This window comes from Morone saxatilis, unplaced genomic scaffold (genome assembly GCF_004916995.1).
Source record: "Morone saxatilis isolate NCDOM2014 unplaced genomic scaffold, NCSU_SB_2.0 Contig9, whole genome shotgun sequence".
NCBI classification, from domain to species: domain Eukaryota; kingdom Metazoa; phylum Chordata; class Actinopteri; family Moronidae; genus Morone; species Morone saxatilis.
In genome coordinates this window covers 21,341,305-21,354,705 of record NW_023340268.1, presented here as the reverse complement: position 1 = coordinate 21,354,705, position 13,401 = coordinate 21,341,305, and the positions used below count along the sequence as shown (strand labels likewise).

The 13,401-nt window shown below is 41.0% G+C and overlaps 1 protein-coding gene across 1 annotated transcript in view; it reads right to left on the bottom strand.

Moving 5' to 3' along the window:
- Positions 1-13,401, bottom strand: part of LOC118342454 (retinoic acid receptor beta-like) — a 118,013-nt gene that overhangs the window by 26,769 nt on the left and 77,843 nt on the right. The window contains exon 3 of the mRNA XM_035681009.1: positions 4,069-4,210. Within this exon, the coding sequence (XP_035536902.1) occupies positions 4,069-4,210 (142 nt within the window). The remainder of the gene's footprint in view (positions 1-4,068; positions 4,211-13,401) is intronic.

Here is a 13,401-nt window from a genome sequence, read left to right as displayed (position 1 = left end):
AGTTGTGCTTACTGTTGTTTGCTGTGCAGACGACCACCCACCTAAACGCCGGAGGTCATCTCTCTCTTCTATGAATATGGATTGATTATAGAAGGGAAGTAGTTTTTCGGTTTTCCTCATGGGCAGGTGGTTGGTGGGGTGGTTTAGCGGCGTGAGGGATATCAAGACATTCATCTTTTTCCATGACTCCCTCTGCATAGAGTGTGTGAAACTAGCATAAGAGGAAAAGGAGAGAGTTAAAGTGAATATTTTCGGCGCAGTTTCCCGAGTTGTACCGGTGATGGTGTGTGGGTTGGGGGCAGTAGGCACACGGGACATTGGTGTGGTTTGTCTTGGTTGTTGGGTTGTGGTGTGGGTTGGTGGGGGGGTGGTATGTTCGTGTTTTTTTTTTTGGCGGGATGGGTGTGTTTTTTTTGTTTGTTTGTTTTTGTTTTTTTGTTTCATCACATATCACACTATCTATCATCCTTTATCATTCATGTGCAACATCCGATGCGGACTAAGGTGTTTGCGTGATGATGGGCGTAATGTGTGTGGAGGTCGTGATAATGAGTGGTTGGACTTTGAGCTATTTAGATGAGGGTTGCTGAGGCGATGTGCTAGAATTTGGTAAATGTTGCAGAGTCCTGTTGGATGAGTGATGCAATAACTGTTGTCGTTTGGTATTGACATTTTACGGAGCGAAGGTGTTGGTATCTGCATATGTGAAGGCAAGTCACTTGGGTTTCCTTTATAGTATTATTGTTTAGTGTCTGAAAAGCTGTGGTAATCACACCAAACAGGACAGCATATTTGGATAGGTGGTGGGTGTGTATGGCATACAGGTGTGCAGTCCATGGGTTTATGGTGGGAGGGATGCGTCTTATCTTCCCTCCCTGCCGGTTGTGCTGATGAGTCTGGGAAATTACTTTGGTCCAGTGTTGTTGTTGAGATGGTAACATATTTGAGGGATTGAGTGAATTCGAGGGGTGAGTTTGCAGATCAACACTGGTGCACTAAAACATGGGTGTTGATTTAGCGACTCTCGTTAAAGGTCAGATGATTTTGGGTGATGGTTCTCTCTTTTACATCATTGACGATGATAACAAGGGGGGGAGAGGGTGGTCGGACAGTGGGTCTAGGGTTTGATGTTAATTTCCGAGGTGCTATGCCTGTTTGTATCTTTCGCTATTGATGATCTGTTTATTGACAGGGGAGGGTAACTATATTGCTGTCCACGTCATGGTGTTGCAGAAGTAGTTCACTTTTCCACACGTTCCCTCTGGTTGGCCTTCTTATTATTTCTATTAATTATTTATTTTTTATTGTATGGCATGAGGATGACGAATTTTTTATAGTTCTAAAATATTGTTTCTGCCTTTGCATCTATTTTACTGGAAGTCACTTTCTTTCTAGTGTGTGTCTGTGAAATTTGTTGGCGAGTTGTTGGATATTGTCTGTTTTCAATGCAGCATTGGAAGTGTGTATAAGGACAATGGTTTTGAATGTGTGGGGGATGTGTAGGAATCTGGTAAAGAGAATGATAATGTTCTTTGGCATGATATACATGTTTTTGGAATAGTTGTAATGAATATGAATGGCGTGGTGAAGTAATCATTATTAGCGGTGGCCAGTCTCTATTCTTGTTTTAGTTATTATGGTTTGTGTGTGTGTGGTTATTTTGGTGTGGGGTGGTTTTGGGGGTAGTGTTTTTGTGTTTAGTTAGTTTTGGTTGCATTGTGTTTGAGTGGGTAAGGTGGGTATTTATTGGGGTTGAGTCGTGTGATAAATGTTAGTGAGTGTGAGTTTGAGGGGGGCATTGGGTCCTTGGTGATGTTGGAGTCGTGGAGAGAGAGCGAATGTAGGGTTTGGTGAGCGAGGGATGGAGTTATGTGTGTGTAGTAGGAGAAGGGATGATTATTGCAGCAATAGGCGCACAGGTCGGACCTGGAACCTGTGGGCCGCTGCAGCATAGACGCCAGCTCTACCGAGGAGAGTTTGATCTGAGTTTTGGTAACGTTGGGCTTGGACAGACCCACTGAGAATAACCTGTTCAATCACAAGGTAGCCCCGTTCCTTAAAATCAAGACCCCCCTATGCTTTATGGTCTATTTACTCAATAAATTGGGAAACCATCATTTTTTAAAATGAACATCATGCTGTTATGAGAAGAAGACTGAAACTAGGATTGGAGACCATAAACCGCATTAGGAAACAGTTTACCTGAGCTCATAAATCAACTGAGAACTCAGCTCATTTCTATGTAATACTTCATACTACCTGACTTTTTATGCAGCCAATGGAGCTGCCCCCTTCTGGCCATTACATAGAATGCACGGTAAAGACACTTCCGCATTGACATTCATAGACCTGGAAGCTCTGTCCATTATGTATAAACAGCCAATGGTCAAAACGTGTTCTGTGAAAAAAGCATCTCACTTTAAACTGAATAGACCCTTTTTCACAGCAGCAAAATTCAAAATATCTCAAAAAAGTTTTTATGCTTGGCTAAGGTAGGAAGTTGTAGGTGTATCGATAAAATATAATGGGAACAGACTTTGTGAATTATACATGATGTACATGAAGCATATGGCTTACACATCATCAGACCTGTGTGGAGCGATGAGACTGTAATCTTCCATGTGTACCTCCACCAAGGAGGTTATATTTTTGTTTGTCTGTCAGCAGGAATACAGAGAAACTACTGACCCGATTTTAAATAAAGTTGGTGGTTGTGTGTAGCATGGATAAAAAATTCACAAGATTTAGATTTAATTTAACTGCTCTTTCTAAATGATCTGAGTGTGTTAGGATTGTAAGACTCTTAGAAGAGAAGATCAATATATCAGGTGAATTTCTTCCCTACAGTGTTCCTGCATTTGACATGGTTTTATAGCAAAGGGAGCTGCATCACCGCATTGTGCTCAGTACATTCTATACTGCACAATATCTCACACCAACAGCCTTTGATTTGTGAGCTTTCATTTCCAGACTAAGACGTTTTCTGAAAGTTGAGTTCTACAAAGATGGTATTTAAAAACCTGTACTGATATTTTACATTAAATCTGCCTTAAGGTACAGGGCTGGTTACCAAACTTACCAAACTTCCCCTCAGTAAGGTGAGTTCAGACAGATTTTTTTTATGGAATAGGAACTCCTATGTTATATTTCTAAAACTGAAATTAAAACAATTAATTTCCTTTGTTCTTTGTTTCTGTCTTGTCATGCATGTCCTGACAAAGAAAATGTTTTTCTAAATGTGTTTCACACAGAAAGTGAATTACTCAAGTTGAGACATTTTAAATTTGTGCAGACAAGTTTTCACATCAATTTGTGCCGCATTTGTTTCTGCGGCCCTCTGCTGTCCACTTATATAAATGGATAGATAATATTAAGACTACTGTATATTTATAAGGAGATTGCAGGGCATGTTTGCCAAAAACTCACAATGTGTGGTATAAACATAGGTGTTTATAGATAAGGAATCCTAGGCCGCTGAAGCAAGGACCAGCTCTACCAGGCACTCTACCAGGTGAGTTACCCGAGCGCCCAGCAACCTTTACATCTAATATTTCCATTGACTTCGTATGCAAATGCCCTTTTGTCTTATGTAGGCAAATATCTGAATTTCTGAAACATGGCCCTTCCTAAGCCTCACCCTTTTTGCTCTGTGCTTCAGTAACAGTTGAGTAAGCCTCAGCCAATTTTGTCTTTTCCTGTACTTAGATATGCTATGTGCTAGGCTAGTCTATGTTGAAAAGAGTGTGTTGACAACCACATGTTGAAGATAGTTAAAAGACAAAAGCGATATATATTTAGTCATATCGTAAGTTAGCTAGATAATGTTTGCAAAATGCTAGCTAACTAACATTAGCTAACCAACAAATCTAACCTTAACCATAACCCAAAGTAAGGTATGGGTAAGGGTATTGGTTTGTTGGTGTTATTGGTACAGAAACTGTATTGATGCCAATACAATGACATCAATAACCCATCTGGTACCTGGTACAGTGGACAATAAAACCCTCCATGACAATACTGAACTGAATTCCACATGAGAACACTGTATAAACTGGGTCTGAAACTCACACTCTTTGGACATTCCCACTCCAAAGCACTTCTGCAGGCGGCAGTACTGACAGCGGTTCCTCGTCACCTTGTTGATAATGCAGTTCTTGTCCCGGTGACACGTGTACACCATGTTCTTCTGGATACTTCGGCGGAAAAACCCCTGAGGAGACAGACACACAGACAAGAAAGGGGGGTTGGTTCATGAAAAGAAGACTCTTCAGACGTTAACCTCATTTTGCGTCTAATCTTCTGTAGCCGCCTATTTTCTAAAACATTCACCCAGCTCCATTGAAATTCTCCTGCCACTGGATATCATAATGTCACAACAGTCTGTGTAACAATGTGCGAGATGCTTTGTCTCTTCATTGCCATTAAGGCTGAGAGAGGAGAGAGTCGGTGTGTCCCTGCTGGGAGCTCCGTGGAGCTTCAAATGCTGGATTTAAGCTCAGAAACAGACTGCTGGTGGGAACACAGAGTGAAGAACCTCGGGCTTTGGTTCAGCTGTGGGCGGGTAGCGCCGCGTCTGAACTTGACAAGGTGACATTCAGCTTCTGTGCAAGACCAAAGCCACTTTTCTTTTAAACGAACGCTTTCATTGTAATTCAGTGGTGCAGCAGTTAAGTAATGGATCTTACTTGGGCTCATTCAGTGTTTTAGTATTAAAAGAGATATAAGTAAATAAGTATAAAAACATACAGCTTCATCAATACTTGTGACAGTAGAAGAGAGGAGGGATCATTAGAGTTAACTGCTAGTTCAAATAATGTATGATAATCCCATTTTCAACACTGGTTAAAAACTGTAATGGAAGACTGAATGTCCATAGGTTTCATAAATGCTCAGTTATGATGTGTACTATATATGTATAAGCCGACATGCACAACAAAAGGCTCAACTTTTTAACAAGGCCCGGCCCACAGACCTACTAGGACCCCACAGGAAACAACTTTTCTTGATTACATTTCCAAATAATCAATTAATTAAAGTGATTAAATGGAAATGTGTTTGGTGATATGCTAGCCTGATAATGAGACTGAATTGCCATTTCATTTTCACTTCATTATTCATTATTTGAGAGCAGGAAAGCGATTCAGGGGTCTGGAAGAGATTAGCAGTAGTGTGCCTCATTAAAGTACAATAGGGCCTTTAATACCCAGTGTTCTAATCCTATGTTGTCCAGTTAATGTTAATGTTGGTATATGACAAATATGACACTATGACAAAAAGTGTTCTTTTATCAAAATCTCTCTCTTTGCCTTTCCTGCCAAACATCATTTATTGTTGTTGACTATCTTGAACTTATACATATGTTTATCCCAGCCTGGTCTCATGTGATCTAGGGCAACTAGCTAACCCTGGCCCATCATATAAAACCGCAATAGACTGTTAGCTTGTGAGTTATAGTAGCTAGCAGCGCAATATCATAGGTGTGTGCTTGGATCTGAGTCAGGAAAAACTTAAATTATTCATCTGTTAAGGTCTGATTGATTCATGTGTCCTTTATCATCTTCATCCTGATCCAACTGTCAGGTCAAGCCATGCCCACATTTGATTAAAAATTAAAGATACAATCTCTTTCGGCCATTAAAGCAGCTCCTGCATTTATGCACCAAAAAGTACCCAATTTTTAGTATAGGTTGAGGACATCCAGCAAAGGGATGGAATTAAACACGGGCTGCTGTGGTAAGACATGGACAACTTATAGTATGAAGGTAGGTATGAAAATTAATTATCATAGCTTGGAAATGGAACAGTGTTAGTATTACAGTATATTGGACTGCTCACCAAGTAGCTTAAGTTTAGCTCAGTGCCTTTACAATATTTGTCTGACTAAGGTAGGTCATTTCAAGCTTTTGAGTACCTTTCAATTAGCAAGGTACCTTCCATCAAAAATCTGCATTCATTCTGTAGCTGTTACGTTTGTGTGATGCCAAAAATCACCCTATTGAGCCCTCTTCATCTAAAACCAAATTTAACCATGGGGCGTGACGTTCCATGCACACTGGCCTGCCTTATTTAAGGAGAGCAATAATGAAGACAATGTGGGTCATCCTTGAAAGTCTTGATACTCAGAACTAGAGGCTGAGCCAAGCTCGACTGCGTCCGTTGCTGAGCAAAGTGACAGAAAGCAGAGGAGCATCTATATGAAACGAAAGCCTTCACTGATTTTCTCCTCTTGATATTAATTTGCCGTTGCTCTGGGGTCTTTTGCAATGATCGTCCATCATCCGGGCCCCTTTGCACATGTTTGCAGGCGCCTGTGCCTGAGGAGCTTCGTTCAGTATAAGGGGAGGGGGGGTTAAAATTCCATTTACCATAGCTGCCTGTGACGGATGGGACCTTGCCTTTTCATTAGTGAAGCGGGATGCATGATGGGTAACAGATTAGATCACAGGACTGAAACGGCTGACTCTGTAGCCCATCTCGCCTCGGCCTCAAGCATCCGTCAACCCCCGGACCGCCCCCTCGGTAGCACGGATACGAACCAAAAGCAGCCAATCGTGTCTCAGCCTTGATGGCACGTGACTGGTCCGAGGTCAGCTCCCCTCAGTTGGTATTATTCATTTCCTTAATAGAGGCCTTTATCCTGGCTGTAAACCAAGTGTGTTCGTAGACATTACCTGTGGGGTCTGATGGATGACCATGGAAGCGGCCTGCGTCGCCATCAGCTGCCATATAAGTGTGTTCAGGTTGGGTGCAGAACCCAAGGCTACTCAGGTACTTATGTCATTCAAAGCTGAGAGCATGCAGGTCACTTAGCCTTGGAAATATATGTGTGTGTGATGAGTAGTGTTCAGTGCGCTGGGGGTTATACTAGGAGCTAGAGCTGCTACAGTTTGTGTGGTACTGCAGAAGGTTTCCCAAGATAAATTAGCATTTTGTGAGCTTCAGCTATTTGGGGAAGGTTTGTTGACAGTTCAAGGCCTGAGCTGCAATGCTCTTCATTTAAACTTTCCGAATACACATTATGGATATATTACATTAAATATATATACTGATGGGGAAAGGAAACAGCACTCTCTGCCATGTAAAAGTTATAGATTGTGTACTCTTGCCAGAAGTTTTTCTTTATGCACTATGACCAGCAATGCAGCTTTTGCAGTGAGTTAGTTCAACACACGTCTTTGCCAAGAGAGGTCTTCAGGTAAAGTTTTGCTTAATGAGGTCCAACTGGAACAAGGCTTAATGAGGCCACCTTTAAAACAGTTTTCACTGGAACTACTCTCTAATTAAAAAAACTGTCTTTATGAAATATCTGGGGACGCAGGTCTATGGATTATCCAGAAGAACACACTTGCTTCTGCAAGAAGACACTGCTATCAATTTTTTTGAATGTCATTTTCAATGCTGTTAGCATTAGAAAATTCCATCCATGCTAAAAGACTAATGGACTAGCAAAAGCTAACAGCTAACAGAATGTTTCAGGGCTATCTTGGGTCATGTTTGCTGTAGTTTCAAGAGTGACAATGTTTTGAAATAACCTGTAACCATACAAACTAATTTAGTTAGCTAAAGATGTGCTGTTTGGCCTTGTAAGTACCGCTAACATTTGCAGCTTACATTAGAGCAGATAAACACACTGTTTAATCTATTCCTTAAACTTTTGCCCCCATATTTTTCAATCAATCTTTAGCTATCTATTTCTCTGGCTGTTTATTATCTAGCTAAAAATGTATGTAGATTACCCAGCTGTTTAGCTAGCATTTTGCTAACATTAGCTAACTTAAAATGTGATGCCACTTTTATCATTTATGTATCTTAAAAATGTGTTTGTTTTTTTAACATAGACAAGCCTAGCACATAGCACATCGAAGAACAGGAAAGGAGAAAGTTGACTGAGGTTTCAAAAGGGTCGGGACTTAAGGAGGTTTAACTTATGTTTGAGGGAGGGGTTTAGAGAATAGTAAATAGAGAGCCAAAGTCATAATGTAGCCAGCCAATGTAACCACCAGCTTCTGTAACTCAATGCAATCTCTCATTTAGCATTTCTTTATCCCTACTTTCTATATTCTAAGACAAATTGCCATGCATCAGTTGCTATTACTGGGCCAGACCTGTACTTGTATAGCTCCTTCCTAGTTATCCGACCACTCAAAGCGCTTTTACACTACATGCAACATTCGCCCTTTCACACACATTCACTCAGTGATGGCAAAGCCCATCAAACAGACTCAAACTCATTCATTCACACCTTAGTCATTCACTGATGACACAGCATTGGGAGTAATTTGGGGTTCAGTATCTTGCAGCGGGAGGAGCCAGGGATCAAACCAACAACCTTTCGATTAGTGGACGACCCGCTCTACCTCTTGACACCGTAGCAAACTCCAGGTCCCATGAAATTTTACCGCTGTGGAAGCGGAGATACTGTAATTACATTATCAGGCTTCATCCAAGTGTGTCCTAAGATTTTAATCATTGACTGTCTTGTTGTATATTAGTATACTGTATCTAGGCTGTAATTGTGTGTATAATGTGTGTGTTTGTGTATTTCCAGTGGTTTCTCAGCAGCAGTAGTGAACAGATGCCGCGACTCAGAACACTTCATCTCTACAAGCCTCTGGGGAAACACCAGTGTCTGACATGGAGACTCACACAATCATCACATCTGCTCTCTTGCCTTGATTTTTTTTCTTTAACCCCTCTCTTTTTTCACCCATCTGTATTTTCTCTTTCCTCCTTCCTCTATCTCTTTATCTTCCTCTTCTCTTTTCATTCCTCTCCCCTGCCACAGGACACAACTGTTGACCTGAGACTGCAGACTGCTCTGATATTTGCCAGTGCGTGTCCTGCGGGTTTACTCATTTGAAGCTTATAAATGTGCAACCAAAGGACACCCTTGAGCTTGAGTGTTGTACAAAGGTGTTTACCTAGGTAGAGTGCAGCGGGAGGGGAGGGAGGGATGCTGCCGGCCTAAGTAAATGATAGGATCAGAGGTTTCAGCTGTGGGGACATGCTGAGAATGAATCACACCCCCAACACAAGGATGCAGAGGAGGGCAGCGCTACTAAACTCAATTTATGCTCCTACGGTATCTGTCTGCAGAAAGCAACAGTTTAACTAGTCAGGGTTATCTTAATATTCTTGTATTCAAGCAGCTTAATGTGTATTGTGCCAATACTGAACTGCTTTTGGACATACATTTAACCCACAACTCTTCAATCTGTCCTTCTTAAGGTAGAAATATAAAATAGGGCCATAGAAAGTAAGCATAATAAAAAAAACAGGAGACAAGAGAACTGCTCATACACAATGTTTCACTAAACTATATAAACCGTATATTCTATTAATACGTGGAAGATGAAGCCGTGATAGAAAATAGGTCCTAATTCTATATAATTTATATATATAATGATAAAATACATACTTCTTAAATTGTTAAAAATCAGTACAATAAAGTGGATAAAGTTAGGAAACAATCTCAGCCATGATAGTAAAAAGACATCCACGTTGACTCTCAGTTGGAAACAGGAAACGAACAGTGACTCCGTGAAGTCCGATGTTTTATTTAAAATTTTGTCTCTCAACTTTTCCTTAACTAAGAACATCAGCTTTGTTTTAGCTGGATAGCAAAGCTATTTATGTTTAACCAAAGAATTTCGTGATCATAAGAGGCTGGAAAATGGTTTCAGCCCATGAAGAAGTGAGTAATGACAAAAATCATATGCCATTAATTGGCCAACCGATTAATCGATGTCTGCGCCCACATGGCAGATAAATGAAACATGTCTTCAGACATGTCAGTCACCTGGTCAGTGTGGCTGTTTTGGAACAATAATAGTGCTGTACTATAACGTTCATGCATCCTGCTGTAAACATATGGCTGAATGTTCAATAGCATAGAACAGAATTGTACATCGATTTTCTTGGCTTTTATATCAGCATTATATATCGGCCATTGGCAGCCCTGCTTTCTAAATAATGGCATCGCCATTGAAAATCCCATATTGGTCAACCCATAATTGTCAAAGATGATAGATGATGAAGATCTGATAAAGACTGACTTAACACCAGGCTTGAACACAGTATTTCACTGACCTCTCTCGTTTAAAGTCTGTTTCACCAAAGACTAACACCTGTGTGGTTGGGTGCGGTTACATGTGCAACAAAGCACTGGCCAAACCAAACCACACAGGTGTGAGTCTGCAGTGTCGTGCAGTAGGCCTGAATGTCACTGCGGCCAGGTGAGACCAGCAAAAATAAGATTTTCAACAGATGTTAAGTTCTATATTTCAGGTCGCATTAGGTCAGTGTGTGAAAAGCTTTTAGCATCAATCAAGATATATTTTATTTGTCAAGTGTTTAATCCATTGGATTTGCTAAAAAAAAGAAAAAATAATTCTCGAACTTTTTATACCGAGTACCATTTCAGAAAATACCAGGCTCTCCAAGTACCAACTTTATGACCAATGTTAAAATACAGTAGTTTAGGCTGACCCTATTCAGCTACAGATGCAGGTTTATTGCTAATAAGAAGATTATTTATTTTTGAAAGAACCAGGACTAATAGTTCCTGTTTGGAGCCATTTTACCTCCGCTTACTACCTTGCCATCACATTTTAGCATTTAACTAATCATGGATGTATGTTCGTGACTACGTAGCAGACTGATATTGAAACAAAATATTACAAGAAATGCGACATTTATTTGAAATTATATTTCTGTGATCTCATAGTTTAAGTTGTTTGAGTTTCGGTCAAAATTTTGTAGTGTTTTGATATTATTATATGTTCTTTAATTAATTAATTTCATAAAAATATTTCAGTCAGCCAACTCACATTTGGAATGTTTATTAAGCAGTACAGCATTATTTAGATTTTGGGCGTCTAGGCTCGACCTCATCACCTCCCCGCAGATATGTTTAACAAGAGATATTGGGGAAAAAGTGATGCGCAAATACCTTAACCCCCAGTCGGAGCCCTACAGGTGGATGCTGGGGTGGTGGTGGGGCCCTTACCAGCGGCAGCAAGGCAGCAATAGCTTACAGAGCAGCAGCAGCAATCAATACGGATGTAGGGCAACAGCGGCATTGACAGAGCAGAAGGGAGAGCTGGAATTTGCAGTTTAAATAGACCGCCAGAGTTGGAAGGGAAGCGCTTGGTTAGTGATTATGGAATAAAGCATATCATGTCGTGTGTATATCAGCACAGCTTGAGTTGACCTGCCTGAACTAGCTCGCAGGCTTCGCTCCATATATATATTTCCTCCACGTACCAGTAAAGGCAGGTTGCATACCACTAGTGGAAAATATACTATATCACAATAAAGACTCTGTGGATATCCCAATATACAATATACTATAATAGAGGTTTTCACACATCCGTAGTAGATTAACATGACCAATGAAAAAAAAATGTAAACTGTGTCAATACACAACCTGACATCACGTTAAAGCCTGTAATACACACCCCGGTCCACCGTTGTGGTGTCAAGTTTTCAACACATGCTCATTCTGAGGTCATGTTTGCAATAATAAATATGCAACGTCTGGTTACTTTTTCAAGAATAAGGCCTTGTGAAGTCTCAGTTTTGGTTAAGTTCAGGGAAAAGAACATTGTGACAAGTCAACACTGAACTGGACTTTAAACCAGTTTAATGTACCGTTTTATAATTTGTTTTGCTGATTGATGTTCTTGTATGTACATGTCTGAGTATTTAGAAAAGCGCTTTTAAATAAAATCCGAGTCTCATGTGAAACCAACAACTTACAATCGTTTCCTAAACCTCAGTAGTTTTTTTGCCTAAACCTAACCAAACTGTGACCTCATTAAGCTTTATTTTGAAAGTGTAACTGAGTGATAGTCCTGTGTATGTCTGAGCCATACATCCTCTCCACCTCCTCCAAATGTGGACGTGGTCGCTCTTTATGCTACTGTTGGCACTGCACCTTGACACACACGTCTACTACGCAAAACATGAGACTGACACGGTATCCTCTACTGGATTGGTGGGTCTGTTACACACTTTGACTTGGCTCCAATATTAGCTTCATATTAATATCTACTAGTCAGTCAGAGAGATCTTAAAGTATCTTCCATGGTCTTGTGTAGCTTAAAAGAACACCTTTTAAAGGTGACATAAATCTTCAAGACAGCATCTTTATGACCAAAACCGACAATATAATTCCATATCCAACCATATCAAACTGATGTACTGTACATTATATTACTGTATATCAGAGGGTTTCACTGAATATCCATAAGCAGTGCTTTCTTGAAAGTTCATTGTGTATATGTTACTATACTACTGCAGCGCTCTTCATACCAGAACTCTTTCCATGCTATTCTGTAGATAAGGCCATGTTGAGATGTAATGTCGGAGCATCAGGGGACACGGGACCAGCCACCTGGGAGACAAGGCCACTTCCCCCTGGACTGATAAACTGCACCTTAACCGAGATCATTATCCAACATCTTGTTATCTTAATGGGCCAGGGATAGGGTGTCAGAGCGAAGGCCCCGCCATCTTAGGCCTTCTCATTTACAGATTAAAAAACGAAAGTGCCGCCCATTAATTATTTAGCTACAATCCAACCCCTTGTCCACCTGGCCTCCTCCTCTTTCTCTCTCTCTCCCTCTCTCCCTCTCTTTCTGTTCCTGCCATCGACTGGCTGTCCAGCTCTTTGGACTCGGCCGCGGTGTTTTGTGTTGCCTGAGCATTCAGTACAGCCGAGGGGAGAGAGGCAGAGCGGCGGATTAGCTTTCGCTCTTAATCGTGTCGACATCTTATCACTGCCGTGGAAAGTGGAGAGGACACTGGAGACCCTGGGGGGTTCCAGCAAAATGAGGAGGAGAGGTAGAGTGAAGAGTAGGAAGGGGGTGGGGGGGTTTGGGGGGGTGATATTTATCCAGTTTATCCAGTGCAGGCTATTACTTACACCTGCAGTTCACTGGGAAGACACGACAGAGTTCAGGAAGGGGACTGGGCTGGCAGCACTGGCAACAGAGGGATGACAATGAGTAAAGCAGGTTTCCTAAAATCCCATTTTGTCTCATTTTAAGAAATTAAACAGGAAGAGGTCCCTGACTGCTATCAGCTATCTATAATGCATTTTCTTTGTGATTTTCATGTTAATGAGTCAGAAAAACTGCACCTTAACTTAAAGCCCCTAAAAGGCAACAACATCATGTGTTGATTCTGGTGGCCCATGTGGACTTGGATGTGGCAGTAGTGTGTCTACAAAACCCACAAAAAAAACCATGATAGACCAGTTTTTGCTTTGTCCATTCTGGGCTACTGTAGAAACATGGTGGTTCAACATGGCGGGTCCATAGAAGAGGATCTGCTCCCTTTGTAGATTAACAGCAGCTCTTATTTTCAGGTGACTATACACTACTGAAAACATACCTA